Genomic DNA, 17,929 nt, shown 5'->3' on the forward strand with positions numbered 1-17,929 from the left:
AATCTATGAACTAATAACTATTTACATATTCAAAAAATAAGATAAAATGGGTGACAGAATTAATAGTGCTAACTGGTACAATTTGTATACCGAAACTTACACCAGCAATTGATTCAAAACATCTATCTTATACTCAGTGACTGATACAGTAACTCCTTTTTCTTACCAGTGGTCCCTGTTTCCCAAGTCAGTGGGGTAGCATCATGAACAAAGAAATGGCCTCATTCCCTGCACTTACTCTTCAGCTGTTATGTATAATGCACCAAAATCACAGCCCTTCCATCTACAACCAGGGCCCCCACACCTCTTTGTGGTTTTCTCTAATCATTTCATATGCCCTCCTTCTGGCCAGTGTCATCATGTCACCCTCTACATATGATGTTATTCTCTATCATGTATGCTCAGGCTCAAAGCACGCAAAACCTTTTCCACTTCATTCCTCCATCTCCAATTCAGTTTTATGTTTCTCCTTGTCCCCTCCGCTTCTGACATTTACTCTCTGTCAATCTTTCCTCCCTCATGTTCTCCATATGCCCAAACCATTTCAGAGTACCCTTTCTAGTTCTCTCAACAGTAAATTGCATTTTCATATATTTTTTCTATACAGTTCTCTTCAATATATTCTTACCAAATGCATGAACTAATAATCATTTATAAATATAAATATATAATACAGCAGATGGAAGAGTTAGCACTATGAGGATGCTGGCACCCATGGCAGAACTCAAATTATACTAGGTAAAAATGATGTGGTAAATTGTATTCTTTATATATTTTGTCTACACAACTCTCTTCTGCAGGTTCTTACTTAATTCGTCAACATATAACTATATACATATTCAGAAAAATAATGGAGAAAATGGATGGTATAGATGGAACTGCTATATAGCACATTAATGTTAGTGATCACCTCCCATTCAAGATAATCAAATCATACTTGGTGAATGGTATGATGAATTATACTTTCCATGTACTTTTTTGACACAGTTCTCTTCAGTTGGTTCTTTCCTAATGCAAGAACTAATAATTATTTTGATACTAATAAGAATAATGGAGAAAATGAGCAACAGACGTTAAAGTGAACATGCCTGAAGAATAAAGCATACAAAAGCTTGCGTATATGGTAAAGCTTTCAAAATACTGTCAGTATATGACATGGCAAATTGTACTCTTATCAAACTAAATAACTAATTACCATTCAATTATTCACAAAAATAACAGCGATAATGGGCGGCAGACTTGGAACCAAAGTACCCAACACCCAGGGCCAGGAATACAAACTCCTCCTCCATTATATTCATCTAAATGGAAAAACAAGCTCCAATCAATTAGCTTCTGCTATACCAACAACTTTCCTAGGAATGCAGCCCACTCATATCATGGGGACCATCCTTATCCTAATTAAGGTGGTACAAGTTTTTACCACTAATTCGATACTAGTAATCAAGATTTATAAATGAAAAGCTTCACCCAATTTATAATCTAATAAAATCATATTTTGTGTATTTATTACTGCTTCTCCCACTTTATAGAGGTAGTGTCAAAAACTAACGAACAACTGCATCACTTGCGTACATCTACTCTCTAGCTATCATGATAAAAACAGTATTAATCATAATAATAATAATAATAATAATAATAATAATAATAATAACAATAATAATAATAATGAAAATAATGATAATAATAATAATAATAATAATATAATAATCACCAGGGGAGAAAAGCACATATGATAGTTTCACTTTATTAAATATATCTGTCAAGTAACTTATTACAGTGTGAGCAAAAATAATGTTGCACTGTACAAAACATTTGGAGTTTATCATAAGAAAAAAAAAAAATCTTACAGTACGTTCAGGTATGGTGGCTACCGATCAATAATATAACATGATAAACAAAATTATTTTCAGACAAAATTTCAATGAAAAACAAATAACATCTTACAGTACAAAAAAATCAAACTATTTTTTTCCAAGCATCAAAGAACGCATATGGAAAAAGATATATGAAACCATCAATTATGTAATTATGGGATATATGAATAAGACTACAGTATCATAACCATAATAAATGACAATCTAGCTACAGCAGCATCATACGCCTGCTGCAGAAAAATCCATAGTATAATAAAATAATGAAAAACACACCCTTCCGACATTTCGTTGGTTAATATGTATCAAAAAAAGTAAAAAGTATACAGATATGGGAAAAAAAATGCTGGTACCAGAACCAAAACCTGGCCAAGGCATGACTCAGAAAAAAAAGAAAGGCAATAAAGGTATAAAAAAAATTATATATATATGATAAAATTTTCACGAGTGACATTAATTGGAGGTAATAATTTTCTGATGACACCCAAAAATATAAAATAAACAATGAAAGACCTCCTGCTTCTACCACATAAAAACAGAGCTCAAAGTTCAAAAAGTGCAGTTAAACAACTCTGAAGATGACTACACCAGAGGTCTAAGCATTTAAAATGCACAGCACAATCCCTCAAATGACCATAAAGCCTGAATGTGTCACTGGATGAACATAATTTCTTTACTAACAATGCAGCAGTCAGTTCCCTCAATTGGAGGGTTTATACATAATGCCACTATTTATATGAAAGAAAATTTACAAGATAAAACAATCTTCTGGCTGAAAACACTATCATTGAAAAAAAATCAATAATTAAACCATGGAACAGGTAGATAGCTCTGTGTACTCTTCTTTTCACCTACAAAAAAACAAACTGGAATAGGTTGATTGCATTATGTATTTTTTTTTAGCTCCTGCAGGTAGCCTGTTTTTGTCACTCAAAACATACACACGGACCGGCCTCAGTACCGACTGTAACCGCCGCTGCCTGAGGTACTACTCATGCCGGAGAACGATGTGTAGTTTCCTCCACTAAACGATGGTGTGGAGAAGCTGTAGAATGAGGATTGGCCACCCGTGTGGTTGGAATAGCCTGTACCGGTCCCACCACCGCCATAACCGCCACCATAGCCGCCACCACTGCCAATGGGGTTATAGCGATTGGCGGTTCGGTCTGGGGCCATCTTGCCGCCCTGCTGGTACTGACGATTCTGTCGTGGATTGTGGAACAAGAAATCAATGAAAGCACTAACTCAGCACTGTTTAGTGCCCTCACCACATGGGATATTACCATAACAAAAGAGATTTTAACAATGACCAAAGCCATTAACAGAGACTAAGTAAAACAAAATATAAAAGAATGTAATTAAATGTCTCCACACCAAGGTAATGCACATAATAAAAGAATCTGGTTAGATAACATCTAGTTTCATCCACAAAAAAAATAGTCAGATAAGGATGCAACTTATATTCTAACTGAAAGTACTAAGTACAAAACAATCACTACCATGAGCAGTCAAAGACTAACTAGTTTCTTTTCACACATCATACATCATGCCTCATGCAGCATGCAAGGATGAGAGGAAAGGAAGATAGAGTATGAAGGCTTTCCACATGAATTATCAAGTTAAAAGACATGCCAAAATGTTAGCTAAACACAATACAAATTTTCAAAAGATAGAAGATCTCAATTTACCATTAGTATTTGCAAGCAAAACATGTTTTAAGCAAGATTCATAAACCAGTTGACAAAAGCATTCATTATCAGTCACATAAGAAATCAGGCATGTTAGCATTGTTAGATTCCAACAAATGTGTAATTAACAAAGACTTCACAATGGAGCTCACAAAATGGCTAGTGCCGGAAGAGTGTGAACTCTGAGAATGGTGCCAAAGACAAACTTGACTACCGAACCACATAGCAGACAGAGAGGTGATAGCATAATCAAGCAGTTTTGGTGTAAACACAAGAAAACCATGGTTATTAATAAGTGTAAAGCCATTCAAAATTAAACTAAGACAAGGAACTTTTGAAGTAAATGACCACATGGTAGCATGGGGATATGGCACACAATTTTCTCTAGGTTTACAACATTACAATTAATGAACTTAAATATTTTATATGCTGAACATCCTTCCACATGTGGCCACAATTACTTTCACCCGGTTTAAATCTGTGGCAACCTATACAAAACTGGTACAATCTGCTATCTGACATAGTGGTCTCACCATGATCTGCAGATACCCTTTAAAATCATCCCTCCATCTATGTTTCTGTGAAGCAGATGTTAAAAACAGCTGCTTCGTTTCAAAACAGTGAATCAGAATAAAGGCCTTATCAATCTGAATAACCGTCAAGAATTATCTATCTATCTACATATCTCTTTGATGTCCATTCCCATCAGGAACTCTATCAAAGGGGTGACCATGACAAAAGAGTCTCCATAACTGGAGAACTCCAGTGCCGCTTCTCAGCCTTTCATACCTTACCCTTAACAGGCCACTGGCAAAGAGTAACTCAACGCAGTGTTTTTTTATGGGCCCCTATCAAAATGTACCTACCGACTTCACCTACCTAATGGATATGCTTAAAGTTCCAATGTTTAACTTCTAAATAATGTTCCTACCTACTAATTCTACCTAATGTTCCACTCTTATTGTTCAAACTATGACTTCTATTTACTGCTCCTACTATTCTGCCAAAAGGCAGGCCTAACACATAATGCTCAGTGCAAGAAAGCCTAGAGTTACGAAGAATAAGCTGTGTGAAGGGTGTTGTCAAGGGTTATGTGTGGCATGGAGAGACTATTTTTTGTGGGCAGAATGCCAGCAGTCTACATATGGATCAGGCAGAAAGAAAATACAGCCTCTGGGTAAAAGGAGTGCGGGCCTATTATGTAACTGTCACTAACCCTTCTGATACCCAAGCAGGAAGTAACAGTAATATACCTAGCTGGTAGGTGGCTGTCTACCAACTACTACCTGTCAAGAATTATCAGCACAAATTTCCATGGCCACAAATTTCTATCTACAATGAAGTTGCTACAATTAAGTTTTGTCCAAAAAATGTGGAAATGCTATGTTTTATAATATGAAAATCATGGCAGCTTCCCATACTCTGAAAGGGAAGAATGCTATTTTCTGTGTGGTAGGGTAGCAACAGGAATGGACGAGGGCATGAACATGTAAATGCGTATATAAGTATTTGTCTGTGTATGTATATGTATGCATATGTTGTTATGTATATGTGCATGTATGGGCATTTATGTATACATACGAGTATATGAGTGGATGGGCCAGTCTTCGTCTGTTTCCTGGCATTACCTCCCTGACATGGGAAACAGCGATTAAGAATAATCAATAAATATATATAATACATATACATATATATATATATATATATATATATATATATATATATATATATATATATATATAAAATGAAAATAAAAAACCTGCTTTAAGTGAATGAAAATGATAGTTAAACAATATGAAAAGTTAACTAAAACAGAGGGATGCAACTTTAATCTAATATTGCTTACCACCCATCTATATTATCTTTCAGATATACAGATTATCAAGGTGTAATCATATATGTACTGAAGTCAATTTGCCTAGAAACAAAAAGTGAATGAAAAAAATGAATCAAACAGATGGTAGTTTTAACACTAACTAATGACTGAAGAGAACACAGCAACAATTCACAGACACACAACATAAATATGTAAATAATTAGTGTACAACTTTTTTAACTCATCTATACCCTACTCCAATGGTAAACAACATGGAAATACAAAATGTATTAGTGATTAATGTCACTGTCTTACCATTGATTTTTGCATTAAACCTTTACATATTCACAGCAATGCTTTAGTGTGATTCTTGACAGTTGTAGAAATAACTACATCTTCATAAAAGTATACTACAATCATCAATCTTCAGCATAAATGAGGCAATTGACGGAAAAAAATCATCAAAATTCTAGTGAATGACTCATGAATATATCCCAATTCAACATGATAAAGCAAACAGATAACAGCTACATCTGATAAAACTGAGGCACCCTCCTGGGTGAGACGGATCAGTCAAGGAAGCAAACATGAAAGACCAGTTTTGCATAGTGTAAAAAAAAAAAAAAAAAAAAAAGAAAAAAAAAAAAGGCCCTGTTAACTTTCAGAATCAAACTCTAGCCACTCAATCTCAGAACAAAAATCGATAATCCTACACAATGCATCCTAAACTATAGAGAAAATCTAAAATAATCATGTAAAGTAAAACTGTTAATTAAGATTTTAACTTAACATCAAGTATAGCAAATCTGTTAATTAAGATTTTCATTTAATAAACTGGATACAAGCAGAACAATGGCAGTAACTAGTCCAATACATGATGACATCATACCAGCAAAACATTAATACTGAAGGTTACAGTACAAAGTTCCATTTAAACAGGCACTCATTGAAGCAATGTTGCACACTAAACATGGCCAGTCATGCACTTCACACATGCACTACTAGAGGATAAAAGAAGGCCCTACCCAGTCAACAAAAGGGTCTTACCAACAAAATCACCATACTCTTTAAAGAAAAAAAAAAAAAAAATATATATATATATGGTTTCAGAAGTGGTAGAGGATGTGTGGATCAGGTGTTTGCTTTGAAGAATGTATGTGAGAAATACTTAGAAAAGCAAATGGATTTGTATGTAGCATTTATGGATCTAGAGAAGGCATATGATAGAGTTGATAGAGATGCTTTGTGGAGGGTATTAAGAATATATGGTGTGGGAGGCAAGTTGTTAGAAGCAGTGAAAAGTTTTTATCAAGGATGTAAGGCATGTGTACGTGTAGGAAGAGAGGAAAGTGATTGGTTCTCAGTGAATGTAGGTTTGCGGCAGGGGTGTGTGACGTCTCCATGGTTGTTTAATTTGTTTATGGATGGGGTTGTTAGGGAGGTGAATGCAAGAGTTTTGGAAAGAAGGGGCAAGTATGAAGTCTGTTGTGGATGAGAAAGCTTGGGAAGTGAGTCAGTTGTTGTTCGCTGATGATACAGCGCTGGTGGCTGATTCATGTGTGAAACTGCAGAAGCTGGTGACCTGAGTTTGGTAAAGTGTGTGAAAGAAGAAAGTTAAGAGTAAATGTGAATAAGAGCAAGGTTATTAGGTACAGTAGGGTTGAGGGTCAAGTCAATTGGGAGGTAAGTTTGAATGGAGAAAAACTGGAGGAAGTAAAGTGTTTTAGATATCTGGGAGTGGATCTGGCAGCGGATGGACCCATGGAAGCGGAAGTGAATCATAGGGTGGGGGAGGGGGCGAAAATCCTGGGAGCCTTAAAGAATGTTTGGAAATTGAGAACATTATCTCGGAAAGCAAAAATGGGTATGTTTGAAGGAATAGTGGTTCCAACAATGTTGTATGGTTGCGAGACGTGGGCTATGGATAGAGTTGTGCGCAGGAGGGTGGATGTGCTGGAAATGAGATGTTTGAGGACAATGTGTGGTGTGAGGTGGTTTGATTGAGTAAGTAATGAAAGGGTAAGATAGATGTGTGGAAATAAAAAGAGCGTGGTTGAGAGAGCAGAAGAGGGTGTTTTGAAATGGTTTGGGCACATGGAGAGAATGAGTGAGGAAAGATTGACCAAGAGGATATATGTATCGGAGGTGGAGGGAACGAGGAGAAGTGGGAAATCAAATTGGAGGTGGAAAGATGGAGTGAAAAAGATTTTGAATGATTGGGGCCTGAACATGCAGGAGGGTGAAAGGCGGGCAAGGAATAGAGTGAATTGGATCGATGTGGTATACCGGGGTTGACGTGCTGTCAGTGGATTGAATCAGGGCATGTGAAGCGTCTGGGGTAAACCATGGAAAGTTGTGTGGGGCCTGGATGTGGAAAGGGAGACGTGGTTTCTGGCATTATTGCGTGACAGCTTGAGACTGGGTGTGGACGGATGGGGTCTTTGTTGTCTTTTCCTAGCTCTACCTCGCACACATGAGGGGAGAGGGGGATGGTATTCCATGTGTGGCGAGGTGGCGATGGGAATGAATAAAGGCAGACAGTGTGAATTGTGTGCATGGGTATATATGTATGTGTCTGTGCGTGTATATATGTGTGTACATTGAGATGTATAGGTATGTATATTTGCGTGTGTGGACGTGTGTGTATATACATGTGTATGGGGGTGGGTTGGGCCATTTCTTTCGTGTTTCCTTGCGCTACCTCGCAAACGCGGGAGACAGTGACAAAGCAAAATAATAAAAATGATAATAATAAAATATATATATATATATATATATATATATATATATATATATATATATATATATATATATTCCCTGGGGATAGGGGAGAAAGAATACTTCCCACGTATTCCCTGCGTGTCGTAGAAGGCGACTAAAAGGGAAGGGAGCGGGGGGCTGGAAATCCTCCCCTCTCGTTTCCCCCCCCCAAAAGAGGGAACAGAGAAGAGGTCCAGGTGAGGATATTCCCTCAAAGGCCCAGTCCTCTGTTCTTAACGCTACCTTGCTATCGCGGGAAATAGCGAATAGTATGAAAAAAAATATATATATATATATAAGGTGAAGATTGGTATGGGTTTTCAGAAAAGAGGAGTGAATGTTGGGGTGAAGAAGGTGGTGAGAGTAAGTGAGCTTGGGAAGGAGACCTGTGTGGGGAAGTACCAGGAGAGACTGTGTACAGAATGGAAAAAGGTGAGAACAATGGAAGTAAGGGGAGTCGGGGAGGAATGGGATGTATTTAGGGAATCAGTGATGGATTGCGCAAAAGATGCTTGTGGCATGAGAAGAGTGGGAGGTGGGCTGTTTAGAAAGGGTAGTGAGTGGTGGGATGAAGAAGTAAGAGTATTAGTGAAAGAGAAGAGAGAGGCATTTGGACGATTTTTGCAGGGAAAAAATGCAATTGAGTGGGAGAAGTATAAAAGAAAGAGACAGGAGGTCAAGAGAAAGGTGCAAGAGGTGAAAAAAAGGGCAAATGAGAGTTGGGGTGAGAGACTATCAGTAAATTTTAGGGAGAATAAAAAGATGTTCTGGAAGGAGGTAAATAGGGTGCGTAAGACAAGGGAGCAAATGGGAACTTCAGTGAAGGGCGTAAATGGGGAGGTGATAACAAGTAGCGGTGATGTGAGAAGGAGATGGAATGAGTATTTTGAAGGTTTGTTGAATGTGTCTGATGACAGAGTGGCAGATATAGGGTGTTTTGGTCGAGGTGGTGTGCAAAGTGAGAGGGTTGGGGAAAATGATTTGATAAACAGAGAAGAGGTAGTAAAAGCTTTGCGGAAGATGAAAGCCGGCAAGGCAGCAGGTTTGGATGGTATTGCAGTGGAATTTATTAAGAAAGGGGGTGGCTGTATTGTTGACTGGTTGGTAAGGTTATTTAATGTATGTATGACTCATGGTGAGGTGCCTGAGGATTGGCGGAATGCGTGCATAGTGCCATTGTACAAAGGCAAAGGGGATAAGAGTGAGTGCTCAAATTACAGAGGTATAAGTTTGTTGAGTATTCCTGGTAAATTATATGGGAGGGTATTGATTGAGAGGGTGAAGGCATGTACAGAGCATCAGATTGGGGAAGAGCAGTGCGGTTTCAGAAGTGGTAGAGGATGTGTGGATCAGGTGTTTGCTTTGAAGAATGTATGTGAGAAATACTTAGAAAAGCAAATGGATTTGTATGTAGCATTTATGGATCTGGAGAAGGCATATGATAGAGTTGATAGAGATGCTCTGTGGAAGGTATTAAGAATATATGGTGTGGGAGGCAAGTTGTTAGAAGCAGTGAAAAGTTTTTATCGAGGATGTAAGGCATGTGTACGTGTAGGAAGAGAGGAAAGTGATTGGTTCTCAGTGAATGTAGGTTTGCGGCAGGGGTGTGTGATGTCTCCATGGTTGTTTAATTTGTTTATGGATGGGGTTGTAAAGGAGGTAAATGCAAGAGTCCTGGAAAGAGGGGCAAGTATGAAGTCTGTTGGGGATGAGAGAGCTTGGGAAGTGAGTCAATTGTTGTTCGCTGATGATACAGCGCTGGTGGCTGATTCATGTGAGAAACTGCAGAAGCTGGTGACTGAGTTTGGTAAAGTGTGTGGAAGAAGAAAGTTGAGAGTAAATGTGAATAAGAGCAAGGTTATTAGGTACAGTAGGGGTGAGGGTCAAGTCAATTGGGAGGTGAGTTTGAATGGAGAAAAACTGGAGGAAGTGAAGTGTTTTAGATATCTGGGAGTGGATCTGTCAGCGGATGGAACCATGGAAGCGGAAGTGGATCATAGGGTGGGGGAGGGGGCGAAAATTTTGGGAGCCTTGAAAAATGTGTGGAAGTCGAGAACATTATCTCGGAAAGCAAAAATGGGTATGTTTGAGGGAATAGTGGTTCCAACAATGCTGTATGGTTGCGAGGCGTGGGCTATGGATAGAGTTGTGCGCAGGAGGATGGATGTGCTGGAAATGAGATGTTTGAGGACAATGTGTGGTGTGAGGTGGTTTGATCGAGTAAGTAACGTAAGGGTGAGAGAGATGTGTGGAAATAAAAAGAGCGTGGTCGAGAGAGCAGAAGAGGGTGTTTTGAAATGGTTTGGGCACATGGAGAGAATGAGTGAGGAGAGATTGACCAAGAGGATATATGTGTCGGAGGTGGAGGGAACGAGGAGAAGAGGGAGACCAAATTGGAGGTGGAAAGATGGAGTGAAAAAGATTTTGTGTGATCGGGGCCTGAACATGCAGGAGGGTGAAAGGAGGGCAAGAAATAGAGTGAATTGGAGTCATGTGGTATACAGGGGTTGACGTGCTGTCAGTGGATTGAAGCAAGGCATGTGAAGCGTCTGGGGTAAACCATGGAAAGCTGTGTAGGTATGTATATTTGCGTGTCTGGACGTGTGTATGTACATGTGTATGGGGGGGGGGGGGTTGGGCCATTTCTTTCGTCTGTTTCCTTGCGCTACCTCGCAAACGCGGGAGACAGCGACAAAGTATAAAAAAAAAAAAAAAAAAAAAAATATATATATATATATATATATATATATATACACATATATATAAGAAAATAAGGAACAGAGAAGACGGTCAAGTGGGGATTTCCTTCAAAGGCCCAGTCCTCTGTTCTTAACACTACCTCGCTAATGCGGGAAGTGGTGAATAGTATTAAAGATATATTTTCTTTTTCTTTCATACTATTCGCCATTTCCCACAATAGCGAGGTAGCGTTAAGAACAGAGGACTGGGCCTTTGAGGGAATATCCTCACCTGGCCCCCTTCTCTGTTCCTTCTTTTGGGAAAAAAAAAAAAAGAGAGAGAGAGAGAGAGAGAGAGAGAGAGAGAGAGAGAGAGAGAGAGAGAGAGAGAGAGAGAGAGAGAGAGAGAGAGAGAGAGAGAGAGAGAGAGAGAGAGAGAGAGAGAGAGAGAGAGAGAGAGAGAGAGAGAGAGAGAGAGAGAGAGAGAGAGAGAGAGAGAGAGAGAGAGAGAGAGAGAGAGAGAGAGAGAGAGAGAGAGAGAGAGAGAGAGAGAGAGAGAGAGAGAGAGAGAGAGGAGAGAGAGAGAGAGAGAGAGAGAGAGAGAGAGAGAGAGAGAGAGAGAGAGAGAGAGAGAGAGAGAGAGAGAGAGAGAGAGAGAGAGAGAGAGAGAGAGAGAGAGAGAGAGAGAGAGAGAGAGAGAGAGAGAGAGAGAGAGAGAGAGAGAGAGAGAGAGAGAGAGAGAGAGAGAGAGAGAGAGAGAGAGAGAGAGAGAGAGAGAGAGAGAGAGAGAGAGAGAGAGAGAGAGAGAGAGAGAGAGAGAGAGAGAGAGAGAGAGAGAGAGAGAGAGAGGAGAGAGAGAGAGAGAGAGAGAGAGAGAGGGGGGGGGGGGGGGGGGGGGGGGGGAGGATTTCCAGCCCCCCGCTCCCTTCCCTTTTAGTCACCTTCTACGACACGCAGGGAATACGTGGGAAGTATTCTTTTTCCCCTATCCCCAGGGATATATATATATATATATATATATATATATATATATATATATATATATATATATATATATATTATCTTTTTTTATTATACTTTGTCGCTGTCTCCCGTGTTAGCGAGGTAGCGCAAGGAAACTGATGAAAGAATGGCCCAACCCACCCACATACACATGTATATACATACACGTCCACAAACACATATACATACCTATACATCTCAATGTATACATGCATATACACACATGTACATAATTCATACTGTCTGCCCTTATTCATTCCCGTTGCCACCCTGCCACACATGAAATGACAAAGACATATACATACATATAATATACACATACATATATACATATATATATATATGTATGTATGTATATTATACATGATGATACATCACCGGTGGCTGATTCAAGTGAGAAACTGCAGAAGCTGGTGAGTGAGTTTGGAAAGGTGTGTGAAACGAGAAAGTTGAGAGTAAATGTGAATAAGAATAAAAGCAAGGTTATTAGGTTCAGCAGGGTCTGAGGGACATGTTACTTGGGATGCAAGTTTGAACAGAGAAACACAGGAGGAAGTGACTTGTTTTAGATATGTGACAGTGGAAAGGTGTGTGAAACGAGAAAGTTGAGAGTAAATGTGAATAAGAATAAAAGCAAGGTTATTAGGTTCAGCAGGGTTGAGGGACATGTTAGTTGGGATGCAAGTTTGAAACAGAGAAACACAGGAGGAAGTGACTTGTTTTAGATATCTGAGAGTGGACTTAGCAGCGAATGGAACCATGGAGGTGAAAGTTAGTCACAGGATGGGGGAGAGGTTGAAGGTTCTGGGAGTGATGAAGAATGTATGAAAAGAGAAATGTTATCTCTGAGGGCAAAAATGTTATGTTTGAAGGAATAGTAGCTCCAACAATATCATATGGTTGCGAGGCAAGGGCTATAGATAGGGTTATGCAAAGGAGGGAGGGTGTGTTGGAAATGAAATGTTTGAGGACAATATGTGGTGTGAGGTGGTTTGATCGAGTAAGTAATGAAAGGGCAAGAGATGTGTGGTAAAAAACATGGTTTGAGAGCAGATGAGGGTGCTGAAATGGTTTCGACATATGGAGAGAATGAGTGAGCAAAGGCTGACAAAGAGGATATGTGTGTTTCTGAGGTGGAGGGAACAAATGGAAGACCAAATTAGAGGTGGAATTATGGAGAGAAAAAATTTCGAGCGATTGGGGCCTGAGCATGCAGGAGGGTGAAAGGCATGCACTGAATAGAGCGAACTGGAACAATGTGGCATACTGAGGTTGACATGCCATCAATGGATTCAACAAGGGCACATGAAATGTCCAGGGTAAACCATGAAAAGGTCTGTGGGAACTGAATGTGGATAGGGAGCTGTGGTTACAGAGCATTACTCGTGACAGCTAGAGAGTGAGAGAGTGAGTGTAAGTGGATGTGGCCCTTCTTTGTCTGTTTCTAGGAGCTACCTCGCTGATGTGGGGGATGGCAATGCTATTTCCTGTGGTGCAGGATGGCCCCAGAAATCAATAAGGGTGAGCAAGTGTGAATATGTAGCTATAAGTATATTCATCATTCATTATACTCAATCGCTGTTTCCCACGTCATTGAGGTAGTGCAAGGGAACAGACGAAGAATGACCCAAACACTTATATACACATATGTATACTATAAACACCAATACACACAGAGATACATACATATATGTTTCACCATACACATACATATACATACACAGACATATACATATATACACATTGCCACCCGCCACACAGGAGACAGCATTCATCCCCACCCTCTAGTGAGGTAGTGCCAGGAACAGACAAAAAGGCCACATTCGTTCACACTCAGTCTCTAGCTGTCATATGTAATGCACCAAATCCAGAACTCCCTTTCCACATCCAGGCCCAACTGACCTTTCCATGGTATACCCCAGATGCTTCACATGCCCTGGTTCAATCCACTGATGGCACATCAATCCCGGTATACCACATCGTTCCAATTCACTCTATTCCTTGCACACCTTGTAAGTTCAGGCCCCAATTCCTCAAAAACTTTTTCACTCCAACCTTACAACTCCAATTTGGTCTCCCACTTCTCCTTGTTCCCTCCACCTCTGAAACATATATCCTCTTTGTCAATCTTCCCTCACTCATTCCTTTGATGCGTCCAAACCATTTCAACACACCCTCTTCTGCTTTCTCAACCATACACTTTTTACTACCACACACCCCTCTTTACCCTTTCATTACTAATTCAATCAAACAACCTCACACCACATATTGTCCTCAAACATTTCATTTCCAACACATCCACAATCCTCTGCACAACCTTATCTATAGACCATGCCTCACAACCATATGTGTGTGAGGAAGTACCAGGAGAGACTGAGTGCAGAATGGAAAAAGATGAGAGCAAATGACATAAGGGGAGTGGAGGAGAAATGGGATGTATTAAAGGAAGTAGTGACGGCTTGCACAAAAGATACCCGTGGCACAAGAAAGGTGGGAGGTGGGCAGATTAGAAAGGGTAGTGAGTGGTGGGATGAAGAAGTAAGATTGTTAGTGAAAGGGAAGAGAGAGGCATTTGGACAATTCTAGCAGGGAAAAAGTGCAAATAACTGGGAGATGTATATAAAAAAAAAAAAAAAAAGGCAAGAGATCAAGAGAATGGCACATGAGGTAACAAAGAGGGCAAATGAGAGTTGGGGTGAGAGAGTATATTAAATCTTAGGGAGAATAAAGATATTTTGGAAGGAGGTAAATAAAGTGCAAAAGACAAGAGAACAAATGGGAATATCGGTGAAGGGGGCAAATGGGGAGGTAATAACAAGTAGTGGTGAAGTGAGAGGGAGACGGAGTGAGTATTTTGAAGGTTTGTTGAATGTGTTTGATGATAAGAGTAGCAGATATAAGGTGTTTTGGTCAAAGTGGTGTGTGAAGTGAGAGAGTCAGGGAGAAAGATTTGGTAAACAGAGAAGAGGTAGTGAAAGCTTTGTGGAAGATGAAAGCTGGCAAGGCAGCGGGTTTGGATGGTATTGCAGTGGAATTTATTAAAAAAAGGGTTTGATTGCGTTGTTGACTGGTTGGTGAGGATATTCAATGTATGTATGGTTCATGGTGAAGTGCCTGAGGATTGGCAGAATGCATGCATAGTGCCATTGTATAAAGGCAAAGGGGATAAAGGTGAGTGTTCAAATTACAGAGGTATAAGTTTATTGAGTATACCTGGGAAATTATATGGGATGGTATTGTTTGAGAGGGTCAAGGCATGTACAGAGCATCAAATTTGGGAAGAGCAATGTGGTGTCAGAAGTGGTAGAGGATGTGTGGATCTTGTGTTTGCTTTGCAGAATGTATGTGAGAATACTTAGAAAAACAGATGGATTTGTATGTAGCATTTATAGATCTGGAGAAGGCATATGATAAAGAGTTGATAGAGATGCTCTGTGGAAGGTATTAACACTATATGGTGTGGGAGGTAAGTTGCTAGAAGCATTGAAAAGTTTTTATTGACGATGTAAGGCACGTGTACGAGTAGGAAGAGAGGAAAATGATTGGTTCCCAGTGAATGTCGTTTTGTGGCAGGGGTGTGTGATATCTCCAAGGTTGTTTAATTTGTTTATGGATGGGATTGTTAGGGAGGTGAATGAAAGACTTTTGGGAGAGAGGGACAAGTACGTAGTATCTTGTGGATGAGAGGGCTTGGGAAGTGAGTTTGTTGTTGTTCGATGATGATACAGAGCTGGTGGTTGATTCGGGTGAGAAACTGCAGAGGTTGGTGACTGAGTTTGGTAAAGTGCATGAAAGAAGAAAGCTGAGAGTAAATGTGAATAAGAGCAAGTTACTAGGTTCAGTAGGATTGAGGGACAAGTAAATTGAGAGGCAAGTTTGAATGGAGAAAAACTGGAGGAAGTGAAGTGTTTTAGATATCTGGGAGTGGAGGCAGCGGATGGATCCATGGAAGCGGAAGTAAGTCACAGGGTGGGGGAGGGGGAGAAGGTTCTGGGTGCGTTGAAGAATGTCTGGAAGGCGAGAACGTTATCTCAGAAAGCAAAAATGGGTATGTTTGAAGGAATAGTGTGGTTCCAACAATGTTATATGGTTGTGAGGAGTGGGCTATAGATAGGGTTGTGCAGAGGAGGGTGGATATGCTGGAAATAAGATGTTTGAGGACAATATGGGGTGTGAGGTGGTTTGATCAAGTAAGTAATGAAAGGGTAAGAGAAGCAATAAAAAGAGTAGTTGAGAGAGCAGAAAAGGGTGTATTGAAAAGTTTTGGTCACATGGAGAGAATGAGTGAGGAAAGATTGACAAAGAGGAAATATGTGTCAGAGGTGGAGGGAACGAGGAGAAGTGGGAGACCAAATTGGAGGTGGAAGGATGGAGTGAAAAAGATTTTGAGCAATCCTGAACATACAGGAGGTTGAAAGGCATGCAAGGCATAGAGTGAACTGGAACGATGTGGTATACCGGGGTTGAAGACCTGTCAATGGAATGAACCAGGGCATGTGAAGTGTCTGGGGTAAACCATAGGAGGTTTTGTGGGGCCTGGATGTGGAAAGGGAGCTGTGGTTTCGGTGCATTACACATGACAGTTAGAGACTGAGGGTGAACAAAAGTGCCCTTTGTTGTCTTTTCCTAGCGCTACTTCGCTTCCACATGGGGGGAAGAGGGTACCATTTCATGTGTGGTGGGGTGGTGGCAGGAATGGATGAAGGCAGCATGTATGAATATGTACATGTGTATATATGTATATGTCTGTGTATGTATAAGTTCGTATATGTTGAAATGTATGTGTGTGTGTGTGTGTGTGTGTGTGTGTGTGTGTGTGTGTGTGTGTGTGTGTGTGTGTGTGTGTGTGTGTGTGCGTGCGTGTGTGTGTGTGTGTGTGGGCATTTACATATATATATACATGTGTATGCGGGTGGGTTGGGCCATTCTTTTGTTGTTTCCTTGCGCTACCTCGCTGATGCGGGAGACAGCGACAAAGTATAATATATATAAATATAAATAAATAGTATTATTATATCTTATTTATCATACTTTGTCGCTGTCTCCCGTGTTAGCGAGGTAGCACAAGGAAACAGACGAAAGAATGGCCCAACCCACCCACATACACATGTATATACATACACGTCCACACATGCACATATTCATACCTATACATCTCAACGTATACATATATATATACACACACAGATATATACATATATACACATGTACATAATTCATAGTCTGCCTTTATTCATTCCCGTCGCCACCCCGCCACACATGAAAACAAAAACCCCCTTCCCTGCATGTGCGCGAGGTAGCGCTACGAAAAGACACCAAAGGCCACATTCGTTCACACTCAGTCTCTAGCTGTCATGTATAATGCACCGAAACCACAGCTCCCTTTCCACATCCAGGCCCCACAAAACTTTCCATGGTTTACCCCAGACGCTTCACATGCCCTGGTTCAATCCATTGACAGCACGTCGATCCCGATATACCACATTGTTCCAATTCACTCTATTCCTTGCACGCCTTTCACCCTTCTGCATGTTCAGGCCCTGATCACTCAAAATCTTTTTCACTCCATCTTTCCACCTCCAATTCGGTCTCCCACTTCTCATTCCCTCCACCTCTGACACATATATCCTCTTTGTCAATCTTTCCTCACTCATCCTCTCCATGTGACCAAACCATTTCAAAACAACCTCTTCTGCTCTCTCAACCACACTCTTCTTATTACCACACATCTCTCTTACCCTTTCGTTACTTACTCGATCAAACCACCTCACACCACATATTGTCCTCAAACATCTCATTTCCAGCACATACACCCTTCTCCACAAAACTCTATCTATAGCCCATGCCTCGCAACCATATAACATTGTTGGAACCACTATTCCTTCAAACATACCCATTTTTGCTTTCCAAGATAACGTTCTCAACTTTCACACATTTTTCAACGCTCCCAGAACTTTCACCCCCTCCCCCACCCTATGATTCACTTTCGCTTCCATGGTTCCATCCACTGCCAGATCCACTCCCAGATATCTAAAACACTTCACTTCCTCCAGTTTTTCTCCATTCAAACTTACCTCCCAATTGACTTGTCCCTCAACCCTACTGTATCTA

The 17,929-nt window shown here is 40.2% G+C and overlaps 1 protein-coding gene across 6 annotated transcripts in view; it reads right to left on the reverse strand.

Moving 5' to 3' along the window:
• The window catches only part of LOC139761917 (sex-lethal homolog), a 334,918-nt gene that overhangs the window by 51,549 nt on the left and 265,440 nt on the right, over nucleotides 1-17,929 (reverse strand). For 3 of the 6 annotated variants that reach the window (XR_011715643.1, XM_071686559.1, XM_071686560.1), the window contains one exon: nucleotides 1,734-3,077. The exons of the other annotated variants lie outside the window; for them this stretch is intronic. Coding sequence is in view for 2 of the 3 variants with exons in the window: in XM_071686559.1 (XP_071542660.1) it covers nucleotides 2,829-3,077 (249 nt within the window). In the remaining variant the exon portion in view is untranslated. Of the gene's footprint in view, nucleotides 1-1,733; nucleotides 3,078-17,929 lie in introns of those variants that run through there. 6 annotated transcript variants of the gene reach the window in all.

The sequence above is a fragment of the Panulirus ornatus genome, chromosome 42 (assembly GCF_036320965.1).
Source record: "Panulirus ornatus isolate Po-2019 chromosome 42, ASM3632096v1, whole genome shotgun sequence".
NCBI classification, from domain to species: Eukaryota; Metazoa; Arthropoda; class Malacostraca; order Decapoda; family Palinuridae; genus Panulirus; species Panulirus ornatus.